The sequence below is a fragment of the Carcharhinus amblyrhynchos genome, chromosome 3, assembly GCF_965287045.1.
Source record: "Carcharhinus amblyrhynchos chromosome 3, sCarAmb.v2.hapA, whole genome shotgun sequence".
NCBI lineage: Eukaryota > Metazoa > Chordata > Chondrichthyes > Carcharhiniformes > Carcharhinidae > Carcharhinus > Carcharhinus amblyrhynchos.
In genome coordinates this window covers 10093008-10110103 of record NC_137326.1, presented here as the reverse complement: position 1 = coordinate 10110103, position 17096 = coordinate 10093008, and the positions used below count along the sequence as shown (strand labels likewise).

Below are 17096 nucleotides of genomic sequence, written 5' to 3'. Positions count from 1 at the left end.
TTACACCAAAGCCATTTCCTCAAACTTTGAAAAATAGGTGTTACTAACTATTATCTTTCCTTGGTACAGTTAATGGATCATCCTAATCATTCATGGCTGATATTACTGTCACTTATTTTGTGTAGAATACTCTTCAAATATAATACAAACTGTAAAAGCAGAAGACAGGCTACACTTCCTTCTCACGACATTTCACAAGCCATCCTGTTTATCTTGGAAAGTCTGTTGCTCCATTATACAGAATAAGTTGAACTGTTAGCCCTTAATTCTCCAGATGCCCAACAAGTACACCTCACTCTTTTTTTCCACCACAAACTCTATCTGACTCTCCACAGTGTCTGCATAATAATGTCCGTCTTGAACCCTGAACTTGAATAACGAATGGGAAATTGTGCAGTACCTGTTTTTATAAATGGACTAATGTGCAAAGGAAACATTTGCCTGCAAAATAATAGATGCCAAATATAAAGCTTGCAAATATGGTTTTCTTTTTGGAAAGGCATCTCAAGTCCAAAGTAATGCAACATTCATCCTTTAATAATTACATGCATCTCTGCAGCACATTTAACACTTTTACCTGATCTGGTCTCTGATAGATATTTCTCAGTGGTATAATTGTTGGTAGTGAAACGTACCTCATAGCACAGTGTGCAGCTCAGCTGCGACTCTCACCGACTTTTACAGAGGCATCATAGAAAGCATTCTTTCTGGTTGCACCGCAGCTTGGTATGGCTCCTGCTCTGCCCAAGACTGTAAGAAACTATAAAAGATTGTGAATGTAGCCCACCCCATCACGCAAACCAGCCTCCCATCCATTGACCCTGTCTACACTTTCCACTGCCTCGGCAAAGCAGCCAGCATAATTAAGGACTCCACGCACCCTGGACATATATTCTCTTCCACCTTCTTCCGTCGGGAAAAAGATACAAAAGTCTGAGGTCACGTACCAACTGACTCAAAAACAACTTCTCCCCTGCTGCCGTCAGAGTTTTGAATGGACCTACCTTGCACTAAGTTGATCTCTCTCCACACCCTAGCTCTGACTGTAACACTGCATTCTGCACTCTCCTTTCTTTATGAATGCTATGATTTGTGTATATAGTATGCAAGAACTAATACTTTTCACTATATTAATACATGTCACAATAATAAATCAAAGCCTTGGAGAGATCTAGAAAAAAGAGAATCAGAAATGGGGAATCTTTTTTAAAACTTTACTCTCGCCCTCCTGACTCTTCCTGGGGCACAATTGTAAGGGTGTCAGCATCCCTCCAGTTTTCTTGGCCAAGTGACTGCTCCTTACACCTGAGCCCAAATCCTGAATGTTCTCAGAATATTAAACAATGGAGCAGAACATATACAATGCTGCGCTCAGTCGAAAGTTTTTAGTTTGACTGAGTGGACTGTGATGAGAGGCAGAGCTGTAACTGGTTTTGTCTGTGTTCTGATAAGCCAAATGTGATGAGGTCTATTATGGTGCCCTGCCCGCTGCCACAGCTGGGTTCGGACAACTCTGGATGCACTGGGATTAAATTTGGAAATTGCCCGTTCTTTGTAGCTGAGCATCAAGGCACATAGAATCTAACCACTTATAAGGAAGACTTTTTCCCCCTGCATTAGCCCTTGATACCTCCATTTATGAAACCCAAAATCACATGTGCTTTGTCAACCAGTATTTCTGTCAACATGTCCTGCCACCTTCTAATATCAATGCATCTGGCCCTGTACACTTTTTAGAACTGCACTGTTAAGATGGTATTGCCTCATCCTGTCCTGTCTGCCAAAATGCATCACCTCTTTCTAAGACTTGCATTAACATAGCAGCTTTTGTGGCCTCAGAATATCCCAAAATACTTCACAACTGATGAAGATTATTTGAAGTGTGATTACTTCAAAAATGTAGGAAGCTTGGCAGCGAAGTTATGTAGAGGAAGCTCCCACAAACGCAGTGTGACAATGGCCGGATAACTTGTTTAAGTGGTGTTGGTTCAAAGGTAAATATTGGCCAGCACACTGACGGGATGTCCCTTGGTTTCCTTTGCATATTGACCAAAGATCTATTACGACCATTTTTGGGCGGTGAGGGGCAGGGGGCGTGACTCAGTTAAAAGCACCACCCATGAGGTGATGTTTCTTTTGAGTGCAGGGTGTGCACTCCTCCGTCAGTCTGCACTGGACTGTCAGCTAAGATTATGTGGCCAAATCTCTGAAGTAGTACTTGTATCTAACATAGCAATGTGAAACATAAAGACTAATGTTACTTTCTCTTGCAGGCTATCGAAATTGCAGATTCTGCTGCCGAGCACAAGGTAACTCATTTCCACTATTATTTCCTAATTTAAAAAGAAATCACATAGGTTACTGCGTGATCTGTTGAAGGAAATGCTGGTGAACAAAAAGAGCGAGCACCTCATTGAAGGCAAATGAGTTGTGTTAACCTGCCAAGTATAGGCCATAGGAATCTTATTTCACCTGTAAAAAAGGTTATAAACAAATAAGGGCTAATTTACTTTGCTCTTTATGAAAGTGATGAGAAAATAATGGAATATACAATTCTGACAAAGTATGGTGCATTTACTCATTTAATCGTAACTCTGGGAGAAGGGGAGAATCTTAGTGGAACTGACTCCGGGAAGAATGATGGCTTCACATCTGATAGCATTATACAGCCTGGAAGTGCCCAGTAACTGTCCAAATAACTGCAGGACTAGTTTATTAAATGCATTTTTTCACTTAATCAGGCAATAGGTGTGTGTCTTTATCATAGATTGAGGAGTTTGAAGTGAGTGCGAAATGTTGGTGATTATAAGGAAGAAATGCATACACATTATGGAACCATAGAATCCTGATAGTGCCAAAGGAGGCCATTTGACCCATTGAGTCTGCACCGACAGATCAGCCCATGCATGCCCTATCCCTGTAACCTCATTAATCCCCCTAACCTATACACCTTGGACAATTTAGCCTGACCAATCCACCTAACCTGCACATCTTTGGGATGTAGGAGGAAACCGGAGCACCCACGCAAAAACAGGGAGAACGTGCAAACTCCACATTGACAGTTGGCTGGAATTGAACCCGGGTCCCTGGCACTGTGAGGTAACAGTGCTAACCACTGTGCTACCGTGCTGCTCAGTCTTTCAGATTCACAGGAAGAGCCACTTGGCTCATTGACCACGTTCTGTTTCCTTGCCAGAGCGATCCAATTAGTTCCATTCCCTCAACTCTTTCCCCATCACCCTGCAATTTTGTTCACTCCTTGTATTCATCCAATTTCATTTTGAAAAAGATCATTGAATCTGCTTCACATTGCAGATCACAACAATTCTCTCTGTATAAAAATTTCTTATCTTGCTTCCAGTTCTTTTATCAATCGACTTAAACCCACCTCTCCTCCCACTGGCAAGAATTGTTGCAGTTGTATACTTGGGATGCAAAGTGATTGTTCCTGCACTTAATAGAGGCTCTTACACTGGAGTACATCTTGCTGTGGTGAACAGAGAGGTTGCGGAATTCTCCCACTCTTTTGCTGTTGAAGGGATTGAGCTGCTGACATTTTGTAATGTTTTTGTTTCTGTTGGCAGGTTATCGATCTGTTAGTTCTCCTGATCCTCCACACAACCAGCACGAGCAACGGCAAGAAACAAGTTGAGAAACTGCTTCGAAGCAAAATCCGTCTCGGCCACATAGGGGATCAGCTTTTGCAGGTTGCATTCAGGAGTCATGCCCTGGTCAGTGTCATCAGTTAACTGCAGACAGTTTGTTCTCTGCTGTTAGGGGGAGAAGTGTACTGCTGAAATATGAGGCGGTCACTGTTCCAATAGCGGGAGTTATGTTTAAGCCAGGCCCAGCTTTTTTATTGTATGTCTGCATCAGCTATTTTTGTTTAATTGGCCTGGCCCAATAGTTTCAATTCCACTTTTGTTTTACATATGCAAGGAGAGTCAAGTTTTGGGCCACTTACTGCAATGGATGTTGGGGCATAATTTCTCCTATATCAATTTCTATTATTTTAATCAGCCCCTTCTGCTCACTCTCTCATCTTTCATTCACTGTCTGTTTTTCTCCCAGAACTATTGCCTACCTTCTATTTTTATTTATTTATTAGTGTGACAAGTAGGCTTGCATTAACACTGCAATCAAGTTACTGTGAAAATCCCCTAGTTGCTACACTCCGGTGCCTGTTTGGGTACCCTGAGGGAGAATTTAGCATGGCCAAGCACCTAACCAGCACATCGTTGGACTGTGGGAGGAAACCAGAGCACCCAGAGGAAACCCATGCAGACATGGGGAGAACTTGTTGTCTCCACACAGACAGTAACCCAAGCTGGAAATCGAACCTGGATCCCTGGAGCTGTGAGGCAGCAGTGCTAACCACTGTGCCACCGTGCCACCCCTGTAGATTCCAGTTGCCACTCATTTCTTCAGAGATTCCCAGTGCCCAAAGATTTCCCTCTTTATGTATTAGTTTGGTATTCAACCATTTCTCTTCCACAGTTTTGAACAAAATTACAAAGTGTAACTATTATATTTTAACATTCAGGTTTAATATTTAATTTTGAACACCTCTGGATGATTTAAAAACTGCAGCATTTGGTAATTTTACTACCTTGGTAGTAAAGCCAACAATCCTTCAAATAACATAATAAAATAAAAGCATCAGTTTAAGTTGTACCACTACAGCACCAGCCTGTTGTGAGAGCTTGATTCTTTCTCACTTAAGTCTAATATGTAATTTGCAGCCTAATCAATGATGGAGGCAACAGGTTCACTACAAGCTTTGTATATAGCACATTGTGATACGCACTATTATTTTGGGACAGTTTTCCCTACAGCCGGAAATCATCCTATTACTTACCAAAAATAAACATGATTTCTTTCTAGGTTGTCCGTGAGTACTTTCCCTCCGTGCTCTATTTGGCTCAGATCCTGTTGAGATCCCCGGACCTGAGTGTGGTGTCGTTTGGCAGTCAGATGTACAAACATACCTTTATGATATTTGACTCCTACTGTCAGCAGGTAAGAGAAGTGATGCTGTGCGTGTTTCTCCCTCTGCTTGTGAGGAGCTTTTTCTAGAGCATGGTTTCACTGGCATCTTCTGATTTTTCACTCTGGCACTCACTCATGTATGAATCTAAACAATGAATATCATTGGCTTTTTGACTGTAGGAGCATCATCGTCAAAATCTGACTGTAGTTACATGCAGAGTCTTAGCTTTTGTAGCGGTGTTGTTTGCTGTGTGCAAATTGGCTGCTGTGTTTTATACATTACAATGATGACTAAACTTCAGAAGTATTTACTTTAATATCTTAGAATCCCTACAGTGTAGAAGGAAGCCATTTGGCCAATTGAGTTTGTACTGACCACAATCCCATCCAGCTCCTATCCCCATAACTCCATGCATTTACCCTAGATAATCCCCCTGACATTAAGGGGCAATTTAGCATGGCCAATCTATCCAACCCGCACATCTTTGGATTGTGGAAGGAAATCAGAGCACCTGGAGGAAACCCACGCTGACACAGGGAGAATGTGCAAACTCCACACAGACAGTGACCCAAAGTGGGAATCGAACCCGAGACCCTGGCACTGTGAGACAGCAGTGCTAACCACTGCGTCATCTGTCATGAGTGAGCCTGCCCAGGAGCTTTAGACTCCGGATGGCATCGCTGTCGGGACCAACAGAACGGCAAGATGTCAATCCAAGGAAAGGTATATTAACTACAACAAGGAGTATCTGAATAATACTGGGTTACCTGCCAGAAGAATTGGAAAGTTAAGAACTGAAGCGACATAGTTTAAGCGTAGCTTTGTGTTTCAGCTGGCATCGTCCTCTTGTAATGCTAATTGGCGGTGATGATTGGGCCGCTGGCTGAGACCCTAGCACTGTTTCTGTGTTGTTTCACCGATTTATTTAAATAAAAAGCAATGATCTATTGCCCTTTGCTGTGAGGAATTTTTAATATAATGGCCGAAGGTATCTGGCCTCTGTTACCACCCAACCACATCTCTGCTCACAGCAGTGGGACTGGATAATCCCAGCTGCGGGCAAGATTGGAGAATTCCAGACAGTGTTTCTTGACATTTAATCAGAATGTGAAGAAGTGTAATAACGATTAAATTTGCTGAGTACCTTGTGCGTTTGATATTCAAGTTATCACACTTTGTAAATCCAGAAAACGTTTTGATTACTGTATCTATATTTCTGTACAGGAGGTTATTGGTGCGCTGGTGACTCACGTTTGTAGTGGTTTCACTACAGAAGTGGATACCTCACTTGATGTGATTATAGACTTGGTCTCCCATAATTTGTCGGCAATGGCTATATATGCCATATTTGTGAAGGTGGGTGGAAGGAATTCTGAGTAGAATTCTGTTTTGCATTTTACTTTCAAGAGTAGCAATTAAAATGTCGAGGAATGTGGCATAACTAGAAAATATTCAAATTTCAATATACCTGTGTCATGTGCTATAGAAATAAATAATACCCATAATGCTTCACTACGCTGAGTTTCCATTTTGAGTTGTGTCTTTGCCTCAGGTGCGTGGCAAGATCTACAAATTAAAAACAGAAAACGCTGAACAAACTCAACAGGCCTGGCAGCAACCCTGGAGAGAAACAAAAAATGTTCCGAGTCTGTGACGTTTTCAGAGCTAAAAAGAGGGAGAAATAACAGGAGCATGCCCTGATTTATAACCTCTGTTGGAATGCATTGAATGAATCAAGATTGTTGCTGCACACACTTTTACTATGTACAATTTTTTGATGGTTTAATGCTCAATGCTCAGTAGGTTCACAAAGTTATAAGTCAGACAAGGGTGGAGCTTGCATATGTTTCCTTTTATAAATTACATTCTAATGCATAGCAATGATGAGGGAAGCTCAGCCAACAATCTCTCCTGAGCTCCCACCTTATTCCTTGACCACCTATTCTGTTACACCACCTCTCTTCCACAGTATAAAACCCATCACATTTCTATCTCTTACTCAGCTCTGAAAAATAGTCATACAGTTTCAAAACGCTAGTTCTGTTTTTCTCTCTCCGCAGGTGCTGCCACAGAGGCTGAGATTTTCCAGCATTTTCTGTTTTTATTTCTGCAACAACTTGAGTGTTTTAAAATAGTCATCATGGTACTTGTTGTTGTGTCATTAGGAAATTTGTCTTTTAATTCACAGGGCATCTTGGATTACATGGACAACTTATCTCCTCAACAGATAAGGAAGTTGTTTTTTGTCCTGGGCACACTGGCTTTTAGTAGAGGCCAGGATGGCAGCCACATTCAGGTAAGGGTGAGAATTAAAAATCTCAGAAGACTTTCCAGGTTCTCTTGCCTGTGCTCCTGTGTCCTTTTGCATGTTTGGATTGATGGTCTGATTTAAAATCTGCATTCATGTCGGCTTTGCAAGTGTTTTTCTTTCTTTGCCTACAAGGACCAATCCCTGCAGTAATGTTTCATGTTATCCAGAGGGATTGCTAATTGTTGCCTTGTCCTATTCCACAGGATGACATGCACATTGTTATCAGAAAGCAGTTGTCCAGTACAGTGTCCAAATACAAGCGCATTGGGATCATTGGAGCAGTCATGATGGTGGGCTGCATGGCTTATGACAGGTAATAAAGCATACGTATCATCGAATGCTTAATGAGTGTTGGGACCAAATGCTGTGGCAAGGCTGTTGAGGGAGTGGATGGGTGGCTCTTTCTCATTATTGCTGATTTTTTTTGTAGACGTTTTGAACAGTTGTCCAAATGAGTAGACAGGTTTTTATTTGCAACGAAAGTTAAATTAATCAATGACCTTATTCTGGGATGTGCCTTCCTTAGCCAATACAACAAAGTGTCTTATAAAGGCTTCCAGCTTCCTTTGTCAGCTATGAATCAGTGGTGGCACTCCGTATCTTTGTCAACATGCTCTGTCTTCAAATCCTAGTCCAGAAACTTGAGCACGATCTAGCCCAGTACCGAGGAGGTGGCTACACTTCAGAGATGCTCTCTTTTGTACAGGATCTTGAATCAAGGTCCTGTCTTCTCTCAGGCTAACATGAAAGATCCCAAAAGCATTAATTTGTAGATGGGCAGGCAAATGCTCTCAACATTTATCCCTTTTCCAATATGCAAAACTGATAATCTTGTAATAAGGTAATTGCTGTCTGTGAGACCATGTAGTGCCCAAATATCTTTCGCAGTGACTTCACTTCAGAAGTACTTGAACAGCTATAAAGTGCTTTGAAATGTCCTGAAGTTACATAAGGTGCTATGTAAATGAAAGTTCTACCTTTCTTCTTTACTTTGAATGTGGCAGAAAGACATTGCAAATAGTGTGAAAGTACAGTGTATTTGGCATGGTGTAATGTGTAAGTGCGTTCACAGCAAAACACAGTTTTGAAAAATATATATTTTTATTCATTTGTGGGACTTGGGCATTGCTGGCTGGCCAACATTTATTGTCCATACCTAGTTGCTCTTGGAGGGCGATTGACAGTCAACCACATTGCTTGGCTCTGGAGTCACATGTAGGCCAGACCAGATTTCCTTACCTAAAGGACATTAGTGAACCAGATGGGTTTTTCTGACAATGGTTTCATGGTCATCAGTAGATTCTTCATATCCAGATTTTTTAAATTGAGTTCAAATTCCACCATCTGCCTTGGCAGGATTCGAATCCAGGTCCCCAGAATGTTAGCTGAGTTTCTGGATTAATAGTTTAGCAATAATACCACTAGGCTATTGCCTCCCCCATGAGAAATTGTCCATGAGATGTTGGCATTTCTGTCAAGGCAAGCATTTGTTGCCCATCTCTAATTGACCCTGAACTGAGTGGTTTGCAAGCCATTTTCAGATGACAATTTAGAGCCAACAACCTTGTGGGTTTGGAGTCACTTGTTGGTCAGATTTCCTTCCCTATAGGACATTAGAAGAGATGAGTTTTTACAACCTAGATGGGTTTTTTACAACAATCGATGATAGTTGTCGTGGTCACCATTACTGAGATTAAACTGTATATTCCAGATTTCATTAATTGAATTAAATTCCACCAGCTCCCGCAGTGGGGTCTTATTCCAGTGACATTACCACTGCCTCCCCTTCCCCACATAATTCCATAAATTGACAGGGTGTTCAGCACTTTCTCTGGACTCACATCACTGAAAATGCCATTGTCAAGAATGAAAAATAGGTGGTTTGCTGTGTAGAAGCTTGTATTTTGTCAATTTGTTGCTATACAATGCCCATACATTGTGTACGTTTATGATGTCCCAATTGTTCAGGATAAATTATAACAGCATAAACCAATTACTTGACAGCTGGATTTAGTGTAGAATTTCAGAGCACAGTATGAAATCATTATCCCTGTAGCTAGGTTTAAACCCATGTACAGTATCTACATCCCTGACTGTTGCTACTTTTTCAGAAGTAAAGTTGAACCCAAACCATCAGATTTGCATTCCATGAGCAAGGAGTCATTCAGACAGGTATGACCTTACTTTCTCCACCTCTCCTGAGTAGTAAAAAATTGCTTAGCCGAAAACATTGCAGCCTTATTTTTCTCCGGTGTCTGCTACTTGGTACTTCAGTTAACAGAATCTTTTCCAGAACCCTGTTTGTTTTTTCTCTCTTTGACTGACTTGAGAAGGTCTTCCTGAGACTCCCTTCAGTTCTGTTGGGAAATCTGCTCTCTGCACTTCCCAACCTGCCTGCTCGAACAAATTCTGTTGCGGGTCACCTTGTACCTCTGTGGGTCTCCTGTTGCATAGCAACAGCCCGGTTTTTCTACTTTGTTTTAACTCCCTTTGTAAAATTTCATTAGAAATGCATGTACGCAAACAAACCTTCAAAACTTGCAGTCTGCCTCCGTCAGAGAAAACTCTAAATGAAACTAGCTCCAGCTTTCACCTTTTTAACCCACTAATAATGAATATGCATTAAACTTAAAGCTGTATCTTATTCCTAACACCAGCAACACAATACTTTAAAATTCTCTCTATTTCCTATCACCTTGTCCTGCTAGGTGATAGAGTTCGCGGGCTTGAGAGGTCCAGCATGTTATCTCTAGAACCAATAACTGTTTTGTTCTTGTTTTATGGTGCTTGTTTATTTATTCTGCATGTTTTTAACTAAGACCCAAACAGAAGATGGATAATTTGATTTGTCAGTGTCCTAATTATTGAAACAATTTATATATTAAGGCCACAGCCCTGCTTGAACTGGTGCGTACCTGCATTGAGCATTCTGCAGAAGCTGCAGCTCTTTACTACGACGAATTGGCTAACTTGGTGCAGAAGGGAAACCTGGATCCACAAGTACAGGTAATGTCATTAACACTTAGTCATTCACCAGTTTGCCCATTAGATATTCAGATCTGTCCTCAAGTCACAAGGTTTTTTTTAACCTACACGGATTTAAGTTTTGAATTTGGTGTCTTGATTGGTCAGTGCTGAAATAATATGTTCACACAAGCAAATTTAGAAAGTGCTCTGACAAATTACTGCAATGCGCACCTATGGAACACCAGGGCCGTGATTTCCCTGGATTTGGACAAAGACTGGTGTCAGGCAGAGGTTTGGCAATGGCACCTTTCTTCGCCATACAGTCCAGGACTTGAAAACAAAACTTCAAGAGATTGGTCCCAGGATGTTTTGCTGGCAGGGCCACCTCTGATTCACCCAACAACTGAGAAACTCAAGGATCCAGGGAGCTATTTTTAAAGGCTGCCCCAGTGCATAGAAAGCAAACCAGTTCACCCCGGTACTATTGTCGAAATCTCGATTTCCGAGTTTGACACAAAACACGATACTTAACTGACGAATTGTCTTTATTTCACTTGCCAGCAAGGGGAGCGATCTAGAAGCAATTGGTCAAAAACACCACTTTGCTAGACAAAAGAAATCGTCATGGTTTAAACAATTCTGCAGCTCAGTCGGTTAGACACAATCCAATCAAAAGAGTTATAAATTACATACTTTATGTATTGATCCAATAGAATGATAATACTGAACAACCCTGATCTATGTGATCACAATACCTTGTGGGATACTCCAATATGTCATCCCTAAGCCTGTCCTTTAGTCAGACATCATGGGCCCTATTTCACCATTTTGATTCTAAATGCTAGACAGACTTGAAACTGGGAGTGTTTCAGATCCAACTTTTAGACCCATTCTCAGGCATCCCCATATGCATTCTGCCTGAAAAAATATCAGTGATTTGGAATCGCACTATAGAAGCCCGTGGTGGGGCTTAACGTGCCGGAAACACTGCAGCTCCAATCGGTGCCTCCAACTGCTCATGCGCAGAAAAAAAATTGAATATGGCTCCCCTACCATATCGCTCCTGGGTCGGATAATGCCTCCCCCTGGAAATCACAGACAGTGCCTCTCCCTGGATCCCACAGACGATGCCCCACCCCCACAACATTACTGACCCCCTTATCCCCCTACCCACCTGTCACCCAGACTGATCACGGCCCCCTCCCCCCTTCCTCCACCACTCTCAGGCAGAGTGGGAGTGGACCCACCCTTCCCCCTCACTAATCACAGGCAGAGTGGCAACAGGCCCCCCCCTCCCCCTCACAGATCACAAGCAGAGTGGCAATGGACACACACACACACACACACACACACACCCCAATTTCAAGCAGAGAGCCGCTGGGCCCACCATTCCTTCCTCCTACCCACCCAATCTCAAGCAGACAGCTGTTGGACGCTTGACACTTATCTCCTCACTAGCTGGAGTGCCTGAATCAGACTTTTGTGGGGCATTTCTGCTTCATGCCAAATCTGGATGGGCGATTGCAGTGGTAAAGGGAGAAGTGCTGGTAAAGTTGGGCGTGTAGCCCATTAAGTCAATTTAAATGCATACAAATACATTTAAATGGGCATTCTGCCCACTTAGGGCCTTGGCAAAGGAAGAACCGGCATGGAGGAGGGCGTGGATCGCGCTACTTGTCTCACGCTTGACTTTACCAATTTTACACACCTGAAAACGGGCGCAGTTTGATGTTAAATTGGGCCCCATGTCTCTATTTTGATAGCCTCACAAAGCATCTTCACTAAAACAGTCTCACATGGGCATCCTTTAATTGATAAAGGAGGCCTACTAAAGCCATTAGTGTTTGATGGTCTTGTCAGTGAAGTTAACTGAATCTCTAAGGAATGTGGTTAAATCAACTTGCCTTCAGGATATTCCCTGATTATAGCCCTGACAAGTTTGTTTATTGCCAATAACAACATGTACACTTTGCTTATCAGTTCAACGACTGAGCATTTTATCACTACCTACAAGATACAAGGGATGCCAGCATGTATCACTAGTCCTTGTCAGTTCCAACTAAGTCCCCTATCATAACTTTTCTGTTAGCTGTGACATCAGTGGTCTTTCTGATTCTGTTTTGATTAGAAACTGTGACTCAGTCTCATTAAAACTCACTCTTGTATCAGTTGTTTCTGATAAGGTGTCTGGCAAGGTAGTTAAGTTTCCTTTATGGCCTTGTGATTCCAACAGTTGGGTGCTTTCAAGGAAGGTATTTAACTCATGTTTAGTATCACAGGGCATTCTGAAACTGTGCACCAAGTTACACAAAGTTTCTTTGTTTAACTTCTAAAAATGTATAGAATTTTTATTTTTATATGTGGACTAATTAAAGGTATTGCACGTACATTTAAAACTACAAAGTATTTAAAACACCTAATTACAGTTATTAACAAACTGGTTCCCCATTGATTTAAAGTGAATTCTACATCTAAGTTGATTAAACAAAAACCGTAGCAGAGCCTGGCAATCTTAAAGCAATCTATCTTTCCCAGAGGGGGAGAATGCCAGGGTCATGCCCATGTGCTACCTGGGCATGACCAGCACTCACCTGAGCACCCCTGGAGGTTATGTCCTCTTTCAGGTGGAATCATTGAGCAGCCCTGTCGTACACGTGACGACTTGAGCTTCTGCTCCAGCACCTAGTTTCTCGTTTCAATAAATACCTTTTTGTTCCTTTCATTTTAATGTGCTATTTGTAATATGTAAACATGAGTTTCTTAGGTGAGTCAAACTGAATAATGATTAAAGTATTAGCTGGCCAGATCAGATGCTTGATGCAGTTTATTTAGAGGTTATTGCGACATGATATTTACTCATTAAATATATTTATTAATGGGCTGATAGACTAGTGGATGTGTTTGCAAGTTGTTGAATGTAGGATGTTTTATCTGTTTCACATTAAAAGCGATTTACTTATTTATTAGTCACAAGTTGGCTTACAGTCACACTACAATGAAGTTACGGTGAAAATCCCTGAGTCACCATATTCCGGTGCCTGTTTGGGTACACTGAGGGAGAATTTAGCATGGCCAGTGCACCTAACCAGCACGTCTTTCGGACTGTGGGAGGAAACCGGATCCCCGGAGGAAACCCACGCAGACACGGGGAGAATGTGCAAATTCCACACAGACAGTGAGGCAAGCCAGAATCGAACCTGGGTCCTTGGCGCTGTGAGGCAGCAGTGCTAACCACTGTGCCTGTGCCGCTCATTTTTAAATCATGCCATGTGTTTGTGTTTAACATGGATTAAATTAGAGAAGGGAAAAGTGTAGATTGAGTTGTTGTGGGTGGTGGCTGCTAGATGAACCCACAAGTACAATCTCTCCCTTACCATGTGGGGACTAGAGACTTTCAAATATATATAATAATTTTCTGTACATGCTGATTAAGGTCATGTAAATTTAAAGGTTTATATCAGCAGATATGTCGATATTCTGGCACCCAGCTATTGTCAGTGCACTAAATTCTTGAAAAGTTTACCGAAACGGAAGTTTGCCTATGCTGATGGACTGTTTTGATTTCTCCTTGTGTGCATCAGATTCCAATTTCCCACTTTACATCCATTGCCTTTGAATCTGTATTTATGAACAGGGGCTAAGTGGAGGTCAGGCACACTCTTACAGCCAGAGGGGACACCCCTCCCCCCACATTTGAGCGTATGTCCAAGTTTTTTGAGATCAAGAATGGAAATTGTGTGCCCTCAGTTCAGGATTGCAAATGGCTGAAGGAGACCAAGAAATGGGCAAAACAGGAATAAGAACATAAGAAATAGGAGCAGGAGTAGGCCATCTAGCCCTTCGAGCCTGCCCCGCCATTCAATAAGATCATGGCTGATCTGTCGTGGCTCAGTTCCACTTTCCCGCCCTCTCCCCATAACCCTTAATCCCCTCGCTTATCAAAAACCCATCAACCCGCGTCTTAAAAATATTTAGCGAGGCAGCCTTCACCACCTCAACAGGCAGAGAATTCCAGAGATTCACCACCCTTTGAGTGAAGAAGTTCCTCCTCAACTCCATTCTAAACCGCCCCCCCTTTATCTTGAGGCTGTGCCCCCTAGTCCTACTGTCCTTTCTGAGCGGGAAGAGTCTCTCCACCTCTATCCTATCCATCCCATTCATCATCTTATATGTCTCAATGAGATCTCCCCTCATTCTTCTAAACTCTAACGAGTACAAGCCTAGTTTATTCAGCCTCTCCTCATAGCTCAACCCCCTCAACTCCAGTATCAGCCTAGTAACCCTCCTCTGCACTCCCTCCAAGGCCAAAATATCCTTGTGTAAGTGTGTGTATAATTATAGAAAATAGTAAAATCGAAGGGAATTGGGAAATTGCTAGTGCAGAGTTTTATTCTGCTGCTTTGCAATTTGGCCTCAATGGATTGTACTGCCACATGTATGTCTGCATAATGCACCTCATTAAAAATAGCTTTTTAACAAAATAGAGTCAACATTGCACCTTTCTGTTTTTGTTCATCTTTAGGAATTGATTGGAAGAAGTGTACTTGATGATTTTCAAGAGGATTTTGTTGTTGATCTGCTACCAGAAACAGATGGGTAAACAATGGAAAACATTTTTATTATTTATAGAATCCCTACAGTGCAGAAGGAGGCCATTTGGCCCATTGATTCTGTACCAACCACAATCCCACCCATGCCCTATCCCCATAACCCCATGCATTTACCCTAGCTGTTCTCCCTGACACTAAGGATCAATTTAGCGCAGCCAATCCACCTAACCCGCATATCTTTGGACTGTGGGAGGAAACTGGAGCACCTGGTGGAAACCCACACGAACACGGGGAGAATGTGCAAACGCCACACAGACAGTGATCCAAGGCTGGAATTGAACCCTGGTCCTTGGCGCTTTGAGGCAGCAGTGCTAATCACCGTGCCACCCAATGATTTGCAAGTTAGCTGTGCTCGAGTGTGACATTTCCCTGGTTGCTGCACTAACAATCAAACAGTCTCTGAAAGCACTATTTGTGAATTGTTGCTGAATTCGGGGCACATTTGGCTTATGCCCTCCCCAAGCTGAATGTAGATTGCCTAAACTAAATTCACATTGGTTTTTTACAGACCTACTGGTCAGGTTTAGGTTTGAAGTTAGAAATGAATGGCTTGATTTTTATTTTCTTCCCATTGTGCAGTTTGATGAACCACACGTAGCTGTTAAAACTCACACTGTTAATTCTTTCAGTAAATACATGCTACCACTGAAGCCCATGTACAACTTGGATGAAGAGGATACTGAAGGTGGGATTGTTATTAATCTTCTACCACTGCTATCCAATAGCATGACTAACACTGACACAGAAAATACAACTGGCAAACAAAAGGTTAAAAAGTAAGAATCTTTATTTACAGTTTTTACTTAGAATGTCTTTTTTAACACAAATTTAATCGGGAAAGAACGACAGTGTGGACACAGTTTGCTTTTATTATTTTTAGGTGTGTTTCTCCAGTGAGTCTTGCTTCCTTTTTCCGTCTGCTGAGATTTTGTGAAGAGGTGCAGCACAATGGGAACCTGGAGGAGATTGACGCTTTATTAGGTATGTTCTGAGGCACTTAATTTGAGTAGAAAAAGTGTATCTTTGTAAAGAAAACCAGTGCTTGATTTTTAGCTGATATCGGTGTTTCATTCCAGATTTTAAAAAATGAGTTAGTGGGATGTGAGTGTTGCTAGCAAGGCCAGCATTTGTTACCCACCCGTAGAGAGAGTTGCAAGCTGCCCTTTTGAACTGCTGCAGACCAGTAGCTAGCAGTTTCTTGCCATATGGTTTGTCAGTTAATTTTGCAACAAACGTGATTCAAGTACATTTAACAATCGATTAGTAGTTATGCACTTACAGTAACAAACTACCTGCTAATATCACTGTAAATTTGTCTGTTAGGAGGCATGTTAAAGTGATCCGGAGCTGTCTACTTCCCACTCTCACATCCAAAATTGAAATGTATTTCTCTTTCCTTAGTCACTGCCTAGTACCTATCTGTAATAGGCCATCTACTGAAGGAAGACTTGAAGCCTATGTCCTGCCCAATATGCTGCATATAGGACAGCGCTTTAATTGCTGGGCCTGCCTGTCATAGAATCCATAGACTCCCTACAATGCAGAAGGAGGCCATTTGGCCCATTGATTCTGCACCGACCACAATTCCACCCAGACTTTATTTCCGCAACCCCACATATTTACCCTGATAATCCCCTGACACTAGGCTCAATTTAGCATGGCCTAACCCGCACATCTTTGGACTGTGGGAGGAAACCGGAGAGCCCAGAGGAAACCCACGCAAACACGGGGAGAATGTGCAAAGACAGTAACCTGAGGCCAGAATCGAACCCGGATACCTGGTGCCATGAGGCAGCAGCGCTAACCACCATGCCATCCTATCATCAGTGACAACTTTTCTCTGAGCCAAGCGCACCTCACAGTTATTTCACATTCTTCACATCCTTTACAGTAAGGTGGAAAAACATATCGTTCATATAATTATCTCATTGGAACGAAGGGAAATGAATCGTAGAATCCTACAGTGCAAAAGGAAGCCATTTGGCCCATCGAGTCTGCGCTGACCACAATCCCACTCTGGCCCTATCCCCATAACTCCATGTATTTACCCTAGCTTGGCCCCCTGACACTAAGCGGCAATTTAGCATGGCCAATCCACCTATCCCGCACATCTTTGGACTGAGGGAGGAAACCAGAGCACCTGGAGGAAACCCACACAGACACTGAGAGAATATGCAAACTCCACGCAGACAGTGACCCAAGCCTGAATCGAACCCAG

At 42.3% G+C, this 17096-nt stretch overlaps 1 protein-coding gene across 1 annotated transcript in view; it reads left to right on the top strand.

Annotated features, from left to right (window-relative positions):
* fancd2 (FA complementation group D2) overlaps window positions 1-17096 on the top strand; it is an 84669-nt gene that overhangs the window by 24611 nt on the left and 42962 nt on the right. The window contains exons 13-23 of the mRNA XM_080218829.1: window positions 2274-2309; window positions 3585-3731; window positions 4885-5019; window positions 6215-6346; window positions 7179-7286; window positions 7505-7614; window positions 9413-9473; window positions 10188-10307; window positions 14791-14864; window positions 15508-15654; window positions 15759-15859. Of these exons, the coding sequence (XP_080074955.1) occupies window positions 2274-2309; window positions 3585-3731; window positions 4885-5019; window positions 6215-6346; window positions 7179-7286; window positions 7505-7614; window positions 9413-9473; window positions 10188-10307; window positions 14791-14864; window positions 15508-15654; window positions 15759-15859 (1171 nt within the window). The remainder of the gene's footprint in view (window positions 1-2273; window positions 2310-3584; window positions 3732-4884; window positions 5020-6214; window positions 6347-7178; window positions 7287-7504; window positions 7615-9412; window positions 9474-10187; window positions 10308-14790; window positions 14865-15507; window positions 15655-15758; window positions 15860-17096) is intronic.